Source organism: Dermacentor albipictus, chromosome 9 (assembly GCF_038994185.2).
Source record: "Dermacentor albipictus isolate Rhodes 1998 colony chromosome 9, USDA_Dalb.pri_finalv2, whole genome shotgun sequence".
Taxonomy (NCBI): Eukaryota; Metazoa; Arthropoda; class Arachnida; order Ixodida; family Ixodidae; genus Dermacentor; species Dermacentor albipictus.
The window spans coordinates 105,583,652-105,607,326 of record NC_091829.1 but is presented as its reverse complement, the minus strand read 5'-3'; the positions used below and the strand labels follow the sequence as shown (position 1 = coordinate 105,607,326).

Below are 23,675 nucleotides of genomic sequence, written 5' to 3'. Positions count from 1 at the left end.
AACCACGTGGCATTAAACACATCGGGCCGCGAATCCCAATGAATGTATGAATTAAGATATGCCGTGGTGCATGCTTTTTAATACATTTGTTAAAGTTATTACTTGTGCAAAAACAATGCTCCCTCTGTTGTTGTGTACAACACTGTAGTGAACTTGTACGTTTCTAAAGTGCACCACACCTTTTTCAGGAAATCAGGGGCAAGCAAATTTCCTGCTTTTCTTTTTCTAGTCAGTTTGAACCCAAATCAACTGGCTTAGGAAACTCCGATTCTCTTCGACTTATTACAGTTTTCGCTCGCAAAACGAACGTGAACAGAAACAAAGCAATTTGGTTCTTGCTAGCTGGTAATATTTGCGACCATATGACCTTTAGGCAGGAAGTTTTACTGAACTGTTTTCTATTGTTTAAAGTAAGCTATTATTACTGAATGCAGTGAATTCTAGTTCTGCAGATTATTGCACTGGTTGTAGCGAGAGTGTTTGGCGAAGCTGGTATTGGAATAAGGCCTGAGAACTGCAAAGATTCCGGGAGCGTACCGATCCAAAGTAGTAGAGGTTTTCAGCGCAAGTCATGTATTCGAAAAAGATGTCTCTCTGCTGACAGAAGCTGACTCGCTGGCGCACTTGGTAGCGCTGGCTGGCAACATTGTAGCCGCAGACTGTGGCCACACCACTGGTTGGAGCCTCGATTCCTACGGAAATTAAACGAATCACTGAGTGAACCACTGCCCTAATACAAAATACATACCACCATTAAAAAACGAAGGCAAATAAGGAACATTTTATTTAAAGAGGGAAATATTTCTACTGCTTTGGCAGAATTTTGGCCTTGCCATCATCAATGTATATTAAGCCAAGCTTAACCCATCATTGGCTTAGTGAACCACCACCAGATATGAAACTAGAACAGGTAGTGATTCTGCACTTCAATCTTGAGCGTATACTAAACAACGGCGGCTGCGAAAAGCATTATTAACCTGTTCAAATAACGGGTGGGCTCGTAGGTACTTGCGCATCAAGTGGAGTGTCATGCATCAGTGACAACGATGACGAAATGACACTAACAAAATCCGTGAAATATTTAGTATGCGTAATCGTACATTCTAGAGCAATTGCTAGTGAAAGCGTGGGTCCAAGATTGTACACTACTATTTGTGTTGCGCTACAGGATCCTATTGAACGTGGCTGTTCCACTACCGAACTAGCGACAATGCTGCGACGTGCTCGATAGATAAGACAGGTATCACGCAAAAGCTGTACCTGAAAACAGTAACTAGTGCCAAAGAAGGTCACCGGCAAAAAGATCATTTAAGAAGCTATACTGAGTGACCCAACGACATAGCGGCAGTCCGGTGAAGACACTGGCGGCCTCACCACCACATCTTTGTCACACCACTGGGAGGATACATTGCTAAATATTTAACATAATGACATCGCGGTGACATCAAGGAGAAGGTGCCTTTCGGGCATCGTAAACAACGACAGTAAAGGGTGTTTGGAGTCGGGAAACCGAAGCGAGGAGCACTTGTAATGCTCTCGCCATCATAGTTGTGAACGCTTCAGATTATTCCTTTCTACCTTCTATAAGAGCTTATATGGCCCAGCAAGCTAATGAAGATAGCTAGCGTAGTGCACCCGATGCCTGGGTGCGTCGAGCAGTAGTAAAGAAAGTCTATATTTGAAACCTACACCATAAAAATTTATTTCCTCAAGAATCAAGAATTTTCTTGAACCTGCCTTGCCAAAGTTTAATGAATCTGTTTTCTATTTCACGTTTATTATTTAACAAGTTTCTTCTGTATCACTATAACGCAATTTTTTTCGTGTTTGAAGACAGTTATCTCTTATTGTGCGGAAGAATTATGTTTGAAATTTCTTTTTATTTTACTAAAATTTTCTTTTTTAGTTGAGAGAAAATGTATGCGTAAAACAATTATCCATTTGGAGGAACAAAAAAAGTTCCGTCTTCTGTCAATGTTTTCCTGGCATTCAACATTTTCTTTCGCTTGCACTGTACAAAATTTCATAAGTCAATTTTCTATCGTCAGGAATACCGGGCGAACGAGAAATGTCACAAATATTCTAAAAGGGATTTTTTTTCTTCGTGAAGGAAATTGCCGGCCTGAGTACGAGGATTTCCCTTGTTGAAACGTTGACTGTAGCTGACATTGCTTGTTTGACTACTGTTTAATACATCTAGCCTCCATCTTCTTGTGAACTTCTGTCCTGTTTGAATTTTCTGTCGTATTTTTATTAATAAGCTTGTTAATATAACAGCTTCTGCGCTCTATGTAAGAAAACAAACCGCATAAGTTTTTCTCCAGATATCTCAACAGCGTGAAAATCAATTTCCCAGGCTACAGGTAAGCATCCGTTAGCCGTGGATCAGACGGCTGCGTAAAATACGAAAAACATAAAAAATTAAGCCCTTTCAAAGCAAGTAAGGCAAAGTGAATAAATAAGCCGAGCTTTGTGTATAACAGGCACTGATAGCCAGTTCACTGAACTATGCCAAGTTGTCACTAATTTGTTTTAATAAGTGCATGTATTCGCGCACGTATTTTCTACAGACAATAGCATCAGACTAGATGTGCATTTGGAATATGATCCACGCACAAAATTCTGACAGGCACTAGTATCAGGCTAGACGTGCAGTGTCGATTGTGCAATAGTGTCCAGATATTGTGACGTGCACGTTGAAGCCACACGTTGAATGCATATACAGTCAAATACCTTTTTTTCAAATAAAAGGAAACTTTTGGATAAAGTAAGATAGTGAGGTTAGTAGCGTTCCTTATTGCCCAGATAACAAAACCACTCTCACCAGAAAAATATTTATTGTAATTCGATTTACCGCTTGTTTTCTTTTACATAAACCAAGGAACCAGATTTTTCATAGAGCCACGCGTTACAAACAGCTGGGGGTGATTGTAACACTGTTCTTTATTATCCTACAAAAGAGAGCAAGGCTATATTTTGTTTTGTAAGAAAAGAGAAAAGTGTTTCATTTTAATGGAAGAAGAACTGTTGCCTAAATAAGATATATATAAATAAAGCAGGAATAGTGAACCTCTTACTACCCCACAGGAGAACTACCTTACATATAAAACCATATTGGTGCTGAAGAATTGTTCAAAGTGGCCTAGGTAAGACGTTTAGGGAAGCTTTTACTTTAAAAATTAAATGTAAAGACACCAGAAAATGCAGACAACAGGTGGTGCCAGGCGGTGCTTCTTGCTTGAGAACTACACCTTGGTTCCTCTCTCAGGGTTTTGTGCAACGACTTAGGCGAAAAGCAACAGTTATGCTTTATTATACTTATGGCAGCAGCATAATTGTATAGAGCACAGTGAAGCACTCTAGAACAAGACTTTTTGCGAAGAGTTGTCTAGGATGCCATGCAGAGTGTGCGCGTGTGTGAAGACACTTACCAATAATTTTTATTGTACCATGAAGACAACTATTTTCTATGAAATAAGTGAGAAATAATAGTACATGGATAGTCAGTGGCACCCTACACAGATCGAAACAAACAGCACTTGTCATGGGATAAAATGTGCACGCACTACAGGCGTACAACACAACAAAACACGCGCACGCACACGCTTTCCACATAGACACTACTTTATGTTGACGATTTAGTTTAATGATTTAGATATTATTCGTCAGAGTGAGGAAGTGACGCTATCGGAGGACATGCGAGCAATTCTTTGTGGTCAAGAGCGTGACTGCAGCTTATCTTCGCGGGTTGGGTACTAGCGCCTTCGTCGCTGTGTGTTTGAACAGGCGCAGAGAGTACACCAAGTCACGCTGTTCGGGGTTCCCGTTGTAAACATGAAATGACGTAGTCACTGGTCATACAAAATATTTTTCGAAATTTAATGCACTAAAACACTTGAAGCGCAGAAAATTAAACGACAAAATCAATACTGGTTGCCATGTGCCCTCATATAAACCGCTTTAGATGCCAGCATTCAAACATATAACTTAAGATTTTGCTCGAGATGTAAAATTGTCGCAATTTCCGGTCGCTTTTGGTAACTAAACACATGATTGTCGCTAACAGCTGGCGTCGCTTAGTGAATTTTGTTGACAACTCATGCACTCTATTTTATGGCAGCCAACGCAAAAACAATTCCGAAAAGGCAAGAATAGCCTATGAGACATTTGTCGATCACACTGGCTAGCCCTCACGTGTACTATAATGCAAAACTAACTCTAAATTTAAGACTCATATCGGATGTGGCCTCACTAAGCGCGACGCCCACTGAAAACTCGGATAACGCAGTTGCTAAATTTTGTCACTGGCTGAGTTTTCCTTATGGGCATTGCAGTCTTGTTCTGAGTCATGAGAGTGCACAGAGCACCGGGTAAAGCAATACGCCGTGCACTGTTTTTAACGTACGTTACATGAAAAGCAATCACCTCTTAAGATTAGCAAAAGATGAACTGCAGCAATGTATCGACATGCGTTGATTTCAAGGGCAGCCATCTTGAATATTGCTTTGACATCAAAGCAGTACCGCAAACAGCACATCGGGCATGATGCATGCGAATGCGCCATGTATAAGAAAAACGATAATCTAATGTGCTATTGTAGATTTCTTATGCTGGTGAAATAATTTAGAATAGTTACTATTCATCTTTGTCTTGATTTATATGCTAGAGATCAAGAATGGGAAATTTATGTAACATTACTTTAAATTTCCCGCTGTTTGTGACAGTCTACATGGAAGTGCTTGCACCAAGAGTCCTTATTACCTGGATATCCCAGCTAAGGCACGGGGCAGAAAGCTACAGTGGCGTTTCACTTCACAAACTTGCTGTGACGCGCAAGCGAATGAATGCTATACCGCACACAAAGCTGTCGGCACTCGGTTCACCTAGATTGCTAGACTGTCCACATCCCAGATCGCTTTAGGGAATGGGAACGCCCAGTAGTGCTAAACGCAGTGTTGTGCCATACTGCGAGCACCACGTGGTAACCACGAGGCGATGGGATCTGGCATACCACATGCACCCCGTGGCTACCACGAGGTGACGGGAGCTCCCACTTCTCCGCGACGAATCAAGAATTCGACACGGCAGGCGACTTAAAGAAGCATCTAGCCGTTTTCCCGGCACCCAGCCATCTCCACGACGAATCAAGAATTCGACGAGGGCGACGTCATCATCCTGCCCCGCCTGGTTCCTGCGGACGAGAACTCGCCCAAACAGGTTCCTGCCGATGAGGAGTCACCGAAGGAATTCAAGGGAGAACCGGCCCATTGTGAGAAGAGAGAGTCGCTTCCAGCCACCGAGTGGGTCTGATGCACTCCTACTGCTACCTGTACGCTATCACCCACTATCTGTAAATATTCTATAAAGTTTTTCGTTTCTTCTTCGTCTGCGGAAAGAGTCACTCTTTCGTCCTCCACACAGAAGCCACAAAAGTGGATGGCAAGCTGTGGGATTCGAAGCCAGATCACGCCCGCTACACCGCTGAATGGCAGCCACGAGGATTATCGGCGACAGCTACTTTGCAGGGGGTGAGTGCCCGACGTTTTCATTTCGCATCACCAGACCTTTGTCGCACACGTAAACGCTTAAGTATTGTGAAAGGTTTATAGTGGTTTCGTCCTAGTTCGCTTCAGGCCATGTACAGATTTTCGGCTTCGGAAGCAAAACTAATTTGGAGCCAAAACTGGAGACTAGCCGTCTGATCGCGATGGAGAAGCTTAGAATACAGGACCTTCTTGATGTTTGTCAGACGATGGGCATTTCGGGTGGCGCGGCAAGGTGAAAGAAAGCAATTCTGGACGCTATGAGGGCACAAGACGTAACAGCGGAAGAAGTCGAAGACGTTTGGGGAGAAATTGTTGAGGGGAGAAGCGAGAAAAAAATACTTGACGAGGCAGAAGAAAAGGCGTGAAGAGGCAGAGGCGCAGAAAAGGCGCGAGGAGGCAGAGGAGAGGAAAAGGCGCTAGCAGGCAGACGATAGAAAAAAGGGACGAGTAGACAGAGTAGAAAGAAAGGTGCGATGAGTGAGATTATGCTCCTAAAATGATAGAACTGGAAATAGATCAAATTCGAATAATCTCGGCGCGTTCAATAGCTGTCCCGGTGGCGACGGTACGCCTAAACTGAGAATAGAGGACCTGATGCTACCGTACAGGAGAGGCGGTGATGTCGTACTTTTTCTCGTGAATTTCGACCATACGTGTGAAAAGATAGGGCTAGAGGAAAGCCCTTGGTCTCAAAAAGTTGTTTCAGTTGTCCCTGTAGAGGCCGCGGAAGTTCTCGCACGCTTGTCTAAAGAAGACTACGAGAAATATGGAAAGGTAAAAGCCGCGCTTCTTCGCAACTACCACCTCTATGCCGAGGCACTTCGACAGCGGTTTAGACAAGCAAAAAGGGGCAGTGAGTCGCACACTGGGTTAGCGTACGAGTTAAACATAAAACATAAAAGAGTGGCTCAAAAGCGCAGTATTGTATGGCAACCACGACAAGGTGCTTGAATGCATAGCACGGAGCTGTTTTACCAAGTTCTTCCAAAGAAAGTTCGATTTCAGCTGCAGGACAGGCTTCCAGAGGTCGACCTAGAGAAGGCAGCGCAGCTCGCGGAGGAATATTACACGCGTCGAAACTTCCAAGGAAAGCCGATTCAGGAAGATAGGCTAGAAGCAAGGGACTATACTGTAAAGCGGTTTTCCCCTTGCAACCCAGTTTTGCCGAATACGAAATCATCCACGAGTGACGAGTTCAGCAAGCGAGTATTGACTAAGGCTGAGGTGGCGAGGGAAGGGTTAGCAGAGACAGCGCAGTCGGCTGGGGCCGCTAAAGCTAAGGCAGAAGTAGAACGCTCGTTCGATGCCCGGAGACCAATTATCTGCTTCCTTGGCAACAAGGCCATATTTCCTTAAACTGCAAGGAGCAAATCGTGTTCGCCAGCATTACCTATTCAGACGAAAATCTCAGGCTGCTTGAGCCATATATCCAGGAGGTCATGGTGAACTGGAAAATGCCGGGAACTTCGCGTTTCCGCCGCCACCATGGATGTTACTCATCCGTCCCGTGTTTCTCCCGGAGACTACCCAGGGCAATACGCGTGGATCAGACAAGTCGCAGAAGGGCAGAGCGTGTGCTTGCCAGTTACCAGGGGAACCCTCGAGGGCGCGTTTGGAAGGTTGCAAACGGAGGAAGCTGTGAGTCCATGTTTACCCGAACACTTTTCATGTCTTTTTTCAAACAAATCGGAGCAGCTTTTATAAAAGGAGGGCCGGTCGTTCTATGCGAGTGTCGCGTGGATGGCATTGACGCGATTGCCGTCACGCGCCCTCTCAAAGAAGCATAAAAGTTCGTCTTTAAACGAGGAAAATACTGACAATGTAACGTCCTCACAGCGGCAGTCTAGGCCGGGAGATACGGCTGATGAAAAGCAGATGACTCAGACTTGTGGTGGACCAATTACCGGATCAGGTGACAGTGGGTGAGGAGCCTTTCGATACTCGAGAAAATAGGTCACCTAGGGCTGAAGTGGAAGGTTCACTGCTTAGTGGCACATCCTACTGCTCGGAGCAGCTTAGTAGGGTTGAACGAAAGGTGCATATCGCGGCACAGAGAAGTGACCCTTCGCTATCTGTGCTGCAGACTAATGTAAACGAAGGAGTGGCCCGAAGGAACATCTCGTTCTACACTAGGTCAGGTCTCAAGTGCCAGAAATATCGGGATTTCAAGGGTCGGACATACAACCAACATCGCGTACCAGAAAAGTACCGACTACTGCTGTAGAGTTCGCGCATGGGAATGTTTCGGCGGGTCATTTCGGTATCCAAAAGACAAAGGCTAGGCTAGCGCAAGATTTCTATTGGCCATGATGCTGGAAAGAGGTTGAAACACTTGTTCAGTCATGCGACGCATGCCAGCAAGTTGGTAAAAGTGATAACGTGAGGTGCGTGCAAGCTGCACCGATACTATCTGATGTGTGACGTCACACCTGCACATAAAATGTACGCGCTTGTGAATAAATTGTTCTTGCTTTGTGGCCACTAGGTCATATCAGCAAACCCAATGGCAAGTGACATAACTTTACTCGGAGTGAGACAGGGCAAAAAATAAATTTTCTTCGATCGCCTCAGCTGCGTCTTGCCTGCCCGAATGACTATTAAGAGTTGCTTTGCAATCTGTTCTTTAGCGGTTTATTCACTTTGAATGTGTCTTCCTTAACAGTACTATTTGTGGAGGTGAGTATGCTGGGCTCTTTATTAGGTGCGTGTTTCATGTTTAGTACAATAACCGTGATGGTGCTGTTGAGAGCACAGATGGGGTAAGGAGGATTGTTTTCAGGGAGTTTTGTATGGCGTTGTGAAGAGCATTTCGAGGGTTCTCCCTTTCACCCAAATGATCGGCATTGATTTTCGGTCACTTCCTGAGCTTTCTCAGAGCCAAGCACAAAAGAAAGACCAGCGACGAAAGGGCAGGAAAGCCATTTCCTTGGCCCCATGAAGGATGTCACTCAATCAGTACATCGCATACGTCGAGCCACGTCGAACAGTTCGACTTCGGTATGCATTATCTGGCGGCAGGGGTGCTGTTGTGCCGTACTACGAGCCCGACGTGCCAACCACGAGGCGATGGAGGCTGCCATACTATATGCACATCGTGGCTACCACGCGGTGATGGGAGCTCCCACTTCTCCGCGACGAATTAAGAATTCGACACGGGTGGTGCAGCGGTGGCGTAGAGGTAGAACACCCGCCTCGCGTGCAAGAGGTCCGTGGTTCGAATCCCGGTGCCGGCAATTTTCCACCGGATTATTAAAAAAAAAATCCGCGTGTTGATAAAATTTCATAAACAGGCCTGGAGTGTGGCCTGATCCCGGTGACCAGAACCGGTAACGCACTCCCTCACCAGAGCAGGATTGGCCACCCTGGTGCAGTACATGGCCACAACCTCCTATATGAACAAGACAATCAAACCCCGGCCCTCAGTCCCCAGCAGCTGCGAAGCAACTGACCACGGCGGCGGTCAGACCTGCGACGCTGCAGAGGGTGCTAAGAATCACTGGCTCCGGACAGGCCGCCATTGGAATATGAACCTGGCAACGTTTAACGCTAGAACGTTATCTAGTGAGGCGAGTCTAGCAGTGCTATTGGAGGAATTAGAGGGCAGTAAATGGGATATAATAGGGCTCAGCGAAGTTAGCAGGCCAAAAGAAGCACATACAGTGCTAAAAAGCGGGCACGTCCTGTGCTACCGGGGCTTAGCAGAGAGAAGGGAACTAGGCGTCGGATTCCTGATTAATAAGAATATAGCTGGTCACATACAGGAATTCTATAGCATTAACGAGAGGGTGGCAGGTCTTGTTGTGAAACTTAATAAGAGGTACAAAATGAAGATTGTACAGGTTTACGCCCCTACATCCAGTCATGATGACCAGGAAGTCGAAAGCTTCTATGAAGACGTGGAATCGGCGATGGGTAGAGTGAAAACTAAATACACCATACTAATGGGTGACTTTAATGCCAAGGTAGGCAAAAAGCAGGCTGGAGACAAGGCAGTGGGGGAATATGGCATAGGCACTAGGAATATCAGGGGGGAGTTATTGGTAGAGTTTGCGGAACAGAATAATATGAGGATAATGAATACATTCTTCCGCAAACGGGTTAGCCGAAAGTGGACGTGGAGGGGCCCGAACGGTGAGACTAGAAATGAAATAGACTTCATACTCTGCGCTCGAAGCATTTAGCCGCACATTGTTTCGATTGTGGATGCAGGCCTTTCTTTAAAGACACAAAAATCCTTTCTAGACACAGATGCCAAACCACGAGGGAAATTATCGAGGCTTTCCACATAAAAAGATTAGGAGACACTTGTGTCAGTCATGCTTCGTTGTCTCTGTTAGATTGCGAATTCCAGTACCTTCGCAATACGTGTACTAATCTGAAATAATTTTTTTTTTGTTCTTTGACTTCCATACCCACTGACATGTTTAACTGATGCTTTTACATTGTCATGTTCTGATGCTACGGTTTTTTGCAATCACCTATATATATGTTCTTCGTTTCAATAAAAATTTAGTTGAGAGTTAGCGCTCGTCCTGTCTGCTCCTTTCTGTGTCCGTGTTTCACTTCGCGCTAGAAGCCAATATCATGTTACCGTACCAACTCGCCCAGCTGTCTATCCTTTTGCATTACATTTCTTGTACACAGGGCTCTTTTCAATGTGAACGTCTTAACCTTTCTAGTGAAGCCAATGTTGCTTCTTTGATTGCACTAACTGTTTGCAAAGCCAGAACTGTGGCATGGTACAGCAGAACCGGCATTTGTCCTCCGGATATTCAAGCAGTCTTTGGAAGCATAAAACCTTCAACAGGACACTCCAGAAGGATGGCCCGGATCCTGAACTCGGAACTCTGGCGGCAGGTCCGTTTCTTCAGGGACAGGCTACTGGTTTTGTGCGGGAGAGCGCCATCTCCGGAAGGCCAACGACGATGTTTTCGAGAATGGATTAAGATCGCAGAGCAGGCCACGGAATTCCTATGGGCCCATGCTCGTCTGTCGTTACCGAAGAAGGATAAGAATACACGGGACCAAGGAAAAGTGCTTGTGCTCGGCGGTCAACAACTCCCAGCTAACATCGAAAGCACTCTGCGCAAGGGACCAAAGTTTGCCTGTGAACCTGAACTGTCACCTCCGAAAAAGGTCAGCTTGTCTAGATCCATTTCTCGTTGGGTCACTGAAGACTTTCGACCAAGGTGTGTGACTGAGTGCGTTGATGTGATCGCGAGGACTGTACCTCAGCCCTGTAAGTCAGACAACCTAACTGGTGTGTCGCGTTTTTTCATCAAGCACGAGCTTAGGTTGGTTACTGCGGACAAAGAAGGTTTCTTTGTTGTTGTTCCTGAAGGCTTGTACGCACAATTAGCTAAAACCGCTATTGACAAAAACTTTGTTCCAAAAATTGCCAATTTAAAGAAAGTGAAAAAAACTGCAATTGATTTGCTTGAGAAATTTGGACTGGAGCGCCTCGCGTCGGGAGTTAAACGTTCCAAGGGTCTGCACCTCGAAATATTTTTTAGTGCCAAGACACATAAGCCGGAAGTTCCCTTTCGAGCCATTATTTCTGAAAAGGGAACTTGGCAGTACGCTGTCTCAAATTTTTTGCTTAATGTATTATCTTCAGTTCGTCTTAACGACCCCTTCCTGATAAGACATTCGGAAGAAATTGTGGCCTTTCTAACAGAAAATAATCCAGGTAAATGCTCAGCGATCAGTGTTGATGTTAAAGACCTTTTTTATTCGCTTCCGCAATCGGAACTACTGTGTAGTGTTAAAGAAGCACTGACGCTCAACAATGATGAGTTCCGGTTTACTCAGGACTGTGGGATGCCTGTGGAATCTTTTTTAGAACTGTTGTTGTTTTACATAGGGAACACTGTTGTAAAATGGGGTAGTTCTATATACGTACAAAAATCGGGAGTTTGTATTGGTTCTAAAGTTGCGCCTGTTTTGAGTGACATTTACCTAAGTCGCGTTAATAGAAAACTACAAAACAATCTTAAGGAATTGGCCGTGCATGTGTTTAGATACGTAGACGACTATCTGGTGTTTTGTTCTCGCGATAACTATACCAAGAAAGCAACGGATATTTTAAAGGTTTTTAGGGAATGTGGTGGGGGCCTAGGTTTCACGCTAGAAATTATCCAGAGAAACAAATTACAATTTCTAGATCTGTGCTTAACGTTCCAGGATGAGCATGTCTGTTGGCATTATTCGCCTAGGGCCAAGAAGCCACTGCTTGAATTTTCTTCTTGCCATTCTAAACTTGTAAAACAGGGGATAGCTTATTCAACTCTTAGGTCTGCCATTACTAAATCATGTCCGCACAATATGCAACAAAGTTTTTCACAACAGATAGAAAGGCTTGGAAAGGCTAGCTATCCCGTGCATCTATTATCACTAACCTGCGAAAAACTTGTAAAATGGGTTAAAAGCCCTGGTAAGAAACAAGAAAAACAGAAAAAAGATACAAAGTTTGCTGTAGTACCCTACGTTCATAGATTATCACATGGTCTAAGGAATGTGGCCAATAGGTATGACGTCAGTACCGTTTTCTCGGCCCCACGAAAGTTGGCTAGCATGTGCCCTTTGATAAATAGGAGACTTGAACAGGAAGGCAAAAAAAGAAAAGATGATTGCGGAGTTAAACATGTGTCCCCTTTAGTGCCTTGCAGCACGGGCATAGTTTATCAGATTCCACTCGAATGTGGGAAAGCTTACATTGGACAGAGTGGTAGATGCATTAACATTAGACTAAAAGAACACAAACATTCACTAAACAACCCTAACGCATCACATTTAGCCGCACATTGTTTCGATTGTGGATGCAGGCCTTTCTTTAAAGACACAAAAATCCTTTCTAGACACAGATGCCAAACCACGAGGGAAATTATCGAGGCTTTCCACATAAAAAGATTAGGAGACACTTGTGTCAGTCATGCTTCGTTGTCTCTGTTAGATTGCGAATTCCAGTACCTTCGCAATACGTGTACTAATCTGAAATAATTTTTTTTTTGTTCTTTGACTTCCATACCCACTGACATGTTTAACTGATGCTTTTACATTGTCATGTTCTGATGCTACGGTTTTTTGCAATCACCTATATATATGTTCTTCGTTTCAATAAAAATTTAGTTGAGAGTTAGCGCTCGTCCTGTCTGCTCCTTTCTGTGTCCGTGTTTCACTTCGCGCTAGAAGCCAATATCATGATATCACATCGTCGCCTCAAGTAAAAAAAACAAAAAACTCATGTGAGAAGACTTTCTCAGTGTTGCACGTATTCTTGGCGTCGCACCTATCATTTTGTCGCACAAACGACAGGGCTGTTCACGTGAACGAGCATCTGACAATCAGAAATGAAACGCTGCGTGACAAAGCACTTGCACTGATGAAGGCAAAAAAGTGGTAGTACCTCTGGACTGAAAACAGCCAGATGAAAGTGCGGAAAGATAGTGATATCAAGGTGTTCCAAATTTCAGCCGAGTCAATAGGCGCCTATTCTGCTGATTACACGTGCAGAGTCGCTTTTTCATCGCAACGTCCCGTACGTATTCTTGTGAACTTCGGTCTTTACTTTGTCAAAATAATCGTTCGCTGGTTAATTTTAACGCAGGCAGCCCACGAAAGAATCCCGAGGGAATAATCAATTTTTTATCTTCGCTTGATCAGGATTTCTCTTTTATTTGTGTCTCCAAAACGTAGCTTTCTAGCGATGATAGTAACATTTATGGGTTCCATTCTTAGTGTCCAGATTACTGTCACCGTTTAAAAAGTAGGCATGGTGGGGCTGCCATCTTTTTTTCTCCGCGCATCAGTTACACTAGCCGAAGTGACTTAAACTTTCATGTCGATTGCTGCGAAACGGTATGGGTGGAAACTAACGACCCCTTTGCGGCATGCAGCACTAAAAGGTTTGCTCTCGGCTGTGTTTAGAGGTCACGAGGCGCTAACGATTCGGATTTCGTCTATGCTCTTGATAACGTATATAACACACTGCTGTCAGAAAATAAGAGCGTAATGATTGTGGGCGATGTAAACATTCACCTGTTAGATGTTAATTCGAGCTTGTATACAGCTTACACTGACTGCGTCAGTGGCTACGGCCTTGAATCCCTCATCACATCGCCTACAAGATGCGGTGGTGAGGGTTCTTATTCACTAATTGATTATGTTATAAAAAACCTAGACGTGCCCATCTTGGCGGGCGTTGTTAACACTGACTTCACTGATCACTTTCCAATTTTTGCAATCTTCGAAACGCTTTTGTTTAACATTGTCATCTCTTACTTCACTACAGTACTCGACACAGATAAATTCATTTCTACCATTAACTCCACTGATTGGTCAGATCTGAATTTTATTGAAGACCCTATAGATGCTGTTAATTTCTTCTGCAATTTATTCACTAATGAAGTCAGTACTTGCTGTCGCACTATGTGATCTAAAAATCGATTTAAACGCCCCAATAATGTTTGGTTAACAAATAGTCTGCTGAAGAACTTGCGGAAAAAAGATAATTTGTATAAGCCTAAAAGACAACCATTTAACTGTTCTCTGATAAACCGGTACAAAACATACTGCAACGTTCTTAACAGGACTCTCAGAGAAGCCAAAAGGCTTTACTATGAAACAGCATTCTTGCAGTATAATTCACCATGAAAAGCAATGGCAGTTGCTGAATGACTTTTTGAACAATGAGCCACCTAAGTTTATGTCTAACATTGTACACGACAATATTACTTTTTGTTAGCCTACTCACCAAAGCAAACACTTTTTCTGATCATTTCGCATTACCTGAGAGAAGGAAGCAAACAACTTTTCAGCCTAAAATAGACCGCCTGAGCCATTCGTTGTTCCTTCATCCTGTCACGCCGCATGAAGTTCGTTCTATTACTCGTAATTTATCTTCGAAACACAAGTCCTGGATAAGATGGTATTGCAGTGCGTCACCTAAATCTAGTCGCTGATGCCATATGTGAGCCCCTGAGCGTACTAATTAACCTGACTTCTAAATTTGGTGAATTTCAGCCATTGCTAAAACGTACAAAGGTTATTCTAGCTTTTAAACAGCTGATAATAAACTAATTTTAAATTGCCATTCAATTTCCATTTTTTGTTCCCTGAGTAAAATAACTAAGAAATTATTTTTGATCAGCTTAAGCAAGTATTTGGAAAAATTTCATAAAATAAATCCTGCCAGTTCATTTTTAGTTCTGGAAGCTCCACCAATTTAGCAGCACCTTGCTTAAGTGATTTTATTAAGAATAGTCTTGACAATAATAGATTCCTTGGTTCTGCTTTCTTAGACCTTACTAAGGCATTTGATACTATTAATCACAGGATTTTATTTCCTAAACTAGAAGCATATGAAATCACTGGCCCTGCCCTAGCCTTCTGAAAAGTTATTTGTCTGATAGCAAGTTTATTGTTTATGCGTGTGAAACATTATCCCGTTCTAAAATACTTAACCAAGGGCTACCACAGGGTTCAGTACTGGGGTCTCTGCTTTTTTTTTGTTTACATTGATAATATGCCAGAAGTCACCGACTTAAGTCATTGCATTACATATGCTGACGATACAACTAGATCTATAGCTGTTCTCTAGTAATCAAACTAAATGAGAATTTTGACCAAATAATGAAATGGTGCAATGGCAACGATCGAGTCATTCATCCATCTAAAACAAGATTTCTAGTATTCCATTCGCACCAAAAGTCACTAATTATTACTTTGTCGTTAACCTGAGGCAATCATTCTATTCCCATTAGCGACTTCGTTTCATTTTTAGATATTATCCTAGTAAGCCATATGAAGTTTAACATGCACATCAACCATGTCAAGCTGAAGTGCGCCTTTGGTATTCGTGCGCTTATTGAAGGCAAGACACTATTTTTCTCTTTGTGCTTTGCTTTTCCTCTACTTTGCGTTCATTCATTCACACATTAACTACGCATTAATCGTCTGGAGTAATACTTATCTATGTTATGTGTTTTTAGTTAAGCATATACAAGATCAAGCAATCCGTATCATCACCCACAGTTAACCGCACTCTAATGCTATCGGCCTCCTTGAGCAGTACAATATTTCATGTATAAAAAACGTATTCAACTACAACTTAGGAGTAATGTTCTATAAATTGCTTGATTTCCAGCTGACTTTTCAATATATTCAATGCAGCTCCCTTAGAACTACAAACCGTACTAGGTTCGCTTCTAATTTTATTTTTTATTACCATCAGTTCGCACTAACTACGGTAAAAAACATCTACATTCGCTACCATTACACTTTGGAATCGTTTTCCTGCTTCACTTAAAATACTACCTACATTTCAGCTTTTCAAAGCTTCGCTAAAAGATTTGCGGCTAACGTCTGACAATTTTTCCTAACAAACATTTGTATTTTCATAGCCACCAAACTAATAAGTATCACCTGGTTTTTTTTTGCAGTGTTCACACTGCACCACATTTTTTTCTTTGTTCGTTCTTTTTTTTCCTCTTCTGCCTTTAGAAATTGTATAATTTGGTCACTTCCGCTGTTATTTCTGTTACACTACATCAATTACAGCATTGTTTGTTGTGTTTTCTTTCGTGATCATCATTGGCTATTTTCGCAACGAATGTACTATTATGCTATCCACTGTTATGCTGCCAACAATTTTACAATTCTGTTGTACTTACTAAACGAGGGTCCCCTTTTCAGTATTGATACTTTGGGACCCTCATCTGCATATTGCATTTATGTACCACGTTATGCATATGAATAAACTTCAAGTTCAACTTCCCTGTGGAGGCACATACTGTCGAGCAACGGTACTCCTCCATAAGGCCTACGTCGACAGAACACTACGATACTACTCACTGATCCCGCAGAGGATGTCTCCCACAAGCAAGATAAAACCTGGGTCAGCACGAAACAACTTTGAGTATGTATGTCTTAGCCTTCCGAAGGGTTGGTACCGGTCAGATACCGTAGCAGAAGCTCGATGCCCGCCTCTTCAAGTGCTAACTTCGCAGGATACACTTCGGATTTACGTAAGGCACATCGTTCATACGAAGGCCCACTTTTTAAAGGATATTTATAGCACCCCTACTATATCTGGCTTTGGGCAGGCCATCGCAAGCATGCCTATTTCGACTCCGGCCCAGGAGCCAGAAATTATGCAAGAAACATATTACGTCGGACCCTCTCACTACTGGTAATTGTGGCATACTCGCTGGAGTCAATGCGAAGGAGAAAATGCCTCAAGCAGTGACCCATCAGGCAACTTTGGAATACAGTGAAAGCTCGTTAATTCGAACTTCAATAATTCGAATTTATGGATAATTCGAACTGTACGATTTGGTCCGGCCAAGCTCCACAGAAGTGTATGTATAAAAAAGTCCGTTAATTCGAACGCGAGAAGGTTCCCTCACGAATAATTCGAACTACGCTCGCCTGGAACACGGCCAGAGAAACGCGCCTACTGCCTACACACAAGGCTGTATTGCCTCCGAAACGGAGAGAGCGGCGAGAGAAGGCAAAATCGGAAAAAAAATCTAACCGACGCGGGGTCAGCCAGAAGGCAGCGGCAGCTGCCGCCTCTCCGTTCTACGTAACCTCCGAGACTTCATGCCCGTTGCGAATCTCGGAGGCTTTGCAAATTTTGTACAGCTGCTAATGTTGTGCGGAGATGGCACGGCAAGCGCCATCGTAACACAGCGAATCAAGTACGTCGCAGCTGCGCTTGCAATCAAGAACCAACGAATCAAGGCCTTCGCCACCTTCACATGTTCAGCGTCTTTGTCTCGACAGTCTTCATTGGTTGTGCACGTCTGCTTTCAGCTTAGGAGGTATCGGCCATCACGATTCATTGTGATGGTGCTAAGCCTCGGCTAACGTTCGTTTCGATGGACATCGGTAGTGTGGCACAGTCGGACCCAGAGCTTCGACTTCAAGATGGCGTGTGCCCGCGGCACACGCCATCTTTTTCTGACACGCCAAATTTCTGACATGCCCTACTGCTTCCAAATCGCAGTGTACTGTTGCTCTCCTTCACTTTCGTTAGTTCGAACTTTCGTTAATTCGAACTGAAGCGGCTTCCCCTTGCGGTTCGAATTAACGAGCTTTTACTGTATATGCACAAATAATGCGCAACCGCAACGACATATGGCTGTGCGGCTCAAGGCCGATGATCGTGCGGAGTTCTTCTGCCCTCTACAGGGCAACGATTATCGTTTTTTCTTGAGTGAGCACCATCGTCTACGTCAACATACACTGTAAACACAAATGAGCCCATATGGGCGTTTTAAAAGCTGCTATGCCATTTTTCCCCCTAGCCTAAAATGAGTACTCCCACGAGAAGTAAAATAAGCTAGAACCATTATTATACCCCCGGCCCCATTTGAAGGGGCATTGCGGTGGCGTAGGAATAACGGTGGCGTACGGGATAGTGGGAGTGTTGAAATACACCCATATCTGAGACGAGCCAAATAGAGAAAAGAATAACTATGCCGTGACCAACAAGGCAGTGACCCGCAGCGACAATTTCAGTAGGATTATTTCTGCAGTCAGATTCGAAATATCCCGCGCAATGTGTGTCGGCGCCGTTTTTCTGTTCGGAGTAGCCGCGCCTTGGCGCTGCACAGGGCGCCGAACGTCGGAACGGTCGGAACTACGCGCGGAGGAGCACAAGCCTTCGGAGCGCGCGCGCATGCGTTGAAAGCCGCAACGGAGCAGCCATTGTCAGCGACGGCGCATTCTTCTACCGTGGTTGTTGTTTCTCACAGCATTGAACCCCCAAGACTCCACGGTAAGTGACTTTGAACGATTATTACACGTTCTATGAGTGTGCATGTGTTCAAAGTGAGGAGACGCGCTGATATGACTCATTGAAAGTCTCAGCACAACAAGGCGCGACAGGTGGCCGTCCAGAACCATTTTGCACGATCACGGTGTTTCTTCGAGCTTTGTCGTAATCGAGGAGACTTGAGTGCTTAGGGTAAAGCGGGTGTACTTAAAAATGGGTATTTTACATGATGACGGACTTTGCCGCGTCTTTAATTGGGTGGATGTGAGCATTCGACATGTTCGCCGAAGCGCAAGCCACTACCATAATAGTTACGTGCAGTGCGAGGTGAGCTAAGCTTCGCCGCCTAACCGCGGCCTGAAAAATGTGGCGGCTCACTACGGTGTGCGTGTGTGAATGTTTGTGCAGCGATCATTTGAGCGAGAACCGGCGGCGCTTTGTGCGCGGTATCTGCTAGCTGGCGCGTACGTGGAGCCCATCCCCTGCAGATTGGCAAATCTGGCATTCTGCGGAGCGTACTGGGAGCGGAGCGTCCCTGCGGAGGGTACTGGCAAATCTGCATTCTGCAGATTTGCCAGTACGCTCCGTGCTATCGTCTGTGTCTCTTCGCGCCCACATCGCTGATTGTGCAGGCAGTGCGCGATTGCGGCGCGTAGCATGTAGAGCCTGCGCCCGTCGACTTTGATCTGTGGGCGTTAAATGTGGGCTGCGCGTTTGTGGTATTAAAAGCGTGTGGTGAGCTTCCAATGGCACTACGGGTCAACGCCGCATGAGCTGCTGGTCAGAATATAAGAACCTCTTTATTGTTAGCGTACTGCTTGGCGGTAACAGGTGTCCTGCTTGGGTTCAGATTACTGGATACGCCGTCACTTGAACGGCGATGGCCGGAGCAGGTGAGTATCAGTGGCGCCGGCACCTCGGCGGCCAGAAAACGATGCCTGTGCCGTGACAAGATATATCAATTTACGCGATAGAATTGTCGGCGATGGCTCACACGGCCGCGTTGCTCCATGGCTGTGTTCTTTGATGAGGCCGCCACTACGCCTGCCGTGCACATACTATGATATATCTATATAGTCGATGCTTGTGCAGTGTTGTTATTCAACAGCTGGCGCTGTGCACTGGATACCTGGACTTGTTTTTTGTTTGATTACTTTGCTGCTGTGCCATTGTGCATTGGGTACAGATATTCAGTTTTGAATTCTAGGTGCCAAATCAGGATCATATCAGATCATATATCAACTCAGGATCATATCACACATCACAGCGTCATCCTATATTGCGCGAGTATTAATAACAAAATTTCTGCTGCTGGTGAAAAATCAAGGCAGACGGGTCAACCTGTATCTGTGAGAAAAATGTGCTTGAAGTTCACCATTATGTATTATAAAGAGCTACTACCTTGGTGTTTAATGTCAGTAACACTCATATGTTATGCATCCCTTTGTGGGAAATAATTTGTCTTAGAAGCCATTCATTGTAAGGGATCAGTAAACATCTCATAGCTTAAGTGCATAAGTGAATGAGTTGGGCAAAGATTTTAGTTTGTAAAGAGCAAAGCCATTATGATATAAAATTTGGCAAGCTTAGTTTAACGATAAGCTGACCAATATACAAAACCTAATGTAGCAGCAGATGTTCTCCAAGATAAACTTGCGACCAGCTTTTCGTGTTCTGTGTGATCATAGTAGTGTCGAATTTTTCTCTTTTATTTCAGGACTGCGGCTGCGGCCGTTTCATTGCCAGCTGTGAGGATGAAGCAGCTTCATAGCCGGAGATAAGATGCCTCCCATCAGCTTCCCTTTTCAACAATGGAGGCCTTGGTAGGCTCTTACCTAGAGTTTACTTTTTTACCCCGTATGTTTTAAGTGCAATGGCTAGTTTAGTGGCATCACTTAGAGCGATTGGTGTGACACCTGTTCCATGGGACGTATGCAGGGTATGCCATGTAACTTTAGCAAACTTAAAAAAAATATGCAAGTGCCACCTAGCTGCACGCAACCTAGGTAATGTCGTTTCCTGTCTCTTGGAAATACTTGGATTTTCTGCATTCTGCCTAATTACCTAATTAGCTTTAATCAATAATAAACTTATCAAATATTATATTTAGATAAAAAGTCTCAATTATAAAATTGTAGAGCAACGTGAAAATTTCCCAGTACAGCTTTCTGTGGCTCAATATGTGCTACATAATGTTTTTAGGAGCATGAAAGAAGCCTGAGAATCTTGCAAAGTGGCTTGAGTGTGTGTGACAGCGCCTGTGTTGTGTTCTTCCTTCAGTCCTCGTCTTTTGCGCTGTACAATCATGTCGACCTCGAGTGACCAGTCCCGTGGCAGTTTTGCATATATTTGAGTGCTTGCCCTGTATAGGCATGTGTGTTCGAGTAAGAAAAAAAATACTGAAGGAGCCCAAAGCGATGTATTTCAGGACAAGTGTATGATGTAAATTATTATGTAACAATAAAATAAGAAACCGAAACAAGACTTCACAGTAGAGGTATGCAGGTATGTGCATTAGCATAATGACGAAAACTTAGCGCAAGTTTAGAAAAATACTAGTTAGATTGGTTTCTGTCATTCTTCTCTATGACATAATTATTGCAAAAATGTGCTCTCTACTATTGCACGATTAAAGATACAGTTCAAATACATCATTTGCTAGCACCTCCACACTCATAGCCACATAGAGAGGAATGGTTAAAAATTTGCTTTGCTTCTATGACCGTCATTTTAGGTCCTTCTCATGTTTGCTGAGCTTCTTAAAGTATCATAGACACCTTCCAGGGTTTACAGGCAACTTGAGTATATTATGCCAGATTGAGGAGAAGCCGCAGAGGTCGCAGCGTCTATAGTGGTGTCCGCTAAATGCAAGTTTCTTGCATGATGCATTATGCTTAGTACCAATTAGATTAAGTTATCATTTTAGCAAAAATCATTGTTTTACAGATATATATCAATGTATGTCGAAAGAACTGCCTTTTTTATTAGAGTTGGTCATTCTCTATGCCTGCTGTTCGGTGTTGTGAAATACATGTTTGTTGCACAGCATGGTGTTTGGCCTTCAGCTGAAGGTAGTAGTGGCTCATTTGCATGCGCACAAAGCTGCAGTAAGCCGAATGTGAAAAGATAAGGGGGAATACGATACAGCCATGTAGCAAAATTTACACGTAAGCAAACTGTTTGATGTGATCCCTAGGAAAGTAAGCAGAAATATAAGAATGTGCTTATATGATAAACAGTACCTATGTTTCTGGTGCATGGCTTTCTAGCGCCACATTCCATAACAGTTCATTATTTAATACTTTAAAACTATTTGTCCTGTTTATGTCTAACTGCTTTAAATTCGAAAATGTTTACTGACTGCACTGTGAAAGTTTTGGCCGTGACTTAAGTCACTGCCAGAATTAAATTTATAATTGTGGCCTTCCTATGTGTGATAACAAAAAAAAAACATTTTGGAACCAAGTGACTGTTATGCAGTATGCTAAGTGTGTGTATTAGAACAGTCACTTATATTTTCAGTGTAACCATGTATAAATTATGTATGTGCACATCTCGAAGCCATAGACTGTGTAATCTTAATTGAAGGTGTTATTGTGTGGAGTAGGTTTTTTTGTAAGCATTGTCTAGAATTTGCGCTACAATAAGGTGTAGTGAAGCCAAGCGAAAAATATTGTCAAGACAAAGTGGCTGAAGTACATACTTAAGAGTCTTAAGCGCATTTAGATTACTTTACAGCATGTAGTAAAACAAGAATGGGAACTGAGGTGCTTAATTTTTTGTTCATTATTACCATATGGTACCAGCACGCAATGAAAACAAATGAAGAAGAGAAGTGAAGTGCACCAAAGGGCAATTCGCTCCTTATGGGAGCTGCATTCACATCTGTATGATGGATGCAATCTTTTGAGTTATAGTAGCAGCTATCCACCTGTTCACTTTGTTGCACATATGTATTGTTTATGTACTAAGTCTGGCCTTGGAAGTGTTAGGCAGTGCCATTCATGGCATTGGTGCTGCATGCAACACATGCTTCTAACCACAGATGTCATTTATTATGTGAACCTAAGTTCTTTTTTGAATTCATGTAACCTACAAAAGTTCAATTTGAATGGATGTGCCATATTTGCCACCATTGCCATGAGTAGCACAGGCTGACAGTCACAGGGCAAGACGTTAACCTTGCTCAGCTATTATGAAAACTATTTTACATAAAAACGTGGTAATTAGTATACATGCCAAAAGCCTCACAGAATAAAATTTTGTACCCGCATTTTACAATGATTGTTATTTTGCTTTAACTCAGGATGCCTTTCACCTGCGTTGTATCCTGTGGCTGACCACTCCAATGATCTCGGCAGAATCGTTACACAGGTGTGTTTTTTTGTGATTTTCAGTTGTGATATTTTGTAGTTTACGTTCGATGTAAATGCACAGATCGAATGAAAAACAGGGTAAAAGATGAGCTCACAGGTACTGTATCCAAACGTTTGTTAGGAAGGAAAATCTTTGTTACAAGTTGTCTTTATAGCAACACAAGAGAGTGTGCTCGTCAAACCACCAGTACCTAGCAAGCAACAGCATTATACCATGGAAGAAGCCAAAAGATCAGGCAAAAACCTGTACTAAACTAGGGACTGCATTAAGACGTTTTGGAGGCTTAGACTATTTCTTGGGTTACTCTGTCTAATTGCTTGAACTGAACTGACATGTCCTGCAAAACAATTTGCATTCACATTTTATACAATCTGCAGCAAAATGTGAACAAAGGACTGCAATACTCTAAGGGCCTACTATTAAAGTAGCAACCAGCCTTCCCACTGTACTGCAGCCTGAGGGAAATGATATGTGGCACACTGCACCATATGCACACACAACAAATTTTAATCCATAAGCATCTGTATACTGTGCTTCTGCAGGACTGGGCAACTGGCTGTTTTTTCGTGACTGAAACAACTGCATACTTCAAGACTGTATTGGGAAGCCACTATCTCTTTCAGTCAGTGTAACAGTCCATAAACATATGGATTTCCATGAACATTTTGTCTGCCACGCTTTTCTTTGTCATTTTTTTTTCACTCCTGCTTTGATGGCTGCGAGACACTTCAGGCTGGTTGAAGATACAGTGGTAGCCTAGTAGCTGGCCTCACAATGTTATCTTGATTTTTAAGAGCCAACTTGCTTTGGACAATGTTGAATAACACATCAAAAGGCGCGGGAATATTGACAAGGTTAGAATGACTTTGAAAGAAGTTTATGAGGGTTCTTTTTTAACTCTGATCTGTGTGCTGAGACCAAATCAAGTCAGCTTTTAATGAAGCAATGTTCAGGTTGGAAAACTGCAAGGCTGT

General features: G+C 43.4%; 1 protein-coding gene across 3 annotated transcripts in view; it reads right to left on the bottom strand.

The window, feature by feature from the left end:
- Positions 1–23,675, bottom strand: part of LOC135907193 (phospholipid-transporting ATPase ABCA3-like) — a 327,820-nt gene that overhangs the window by 171,173 nt on the left and 132,972 nt on the right. For all 3 annotated transcript variants that reach the window (XM_070525205.1, XM_065438877.2, XM_070525204.1), the window contains exon 11: positions 538–692. In XM_070525205.1, the coding sequence (XP_070381306.1) occupies positions 538–692 (155 nt within the window). The remainder of the gene's footprint in view (positions 1–537; positions 693–23,675) is intronic.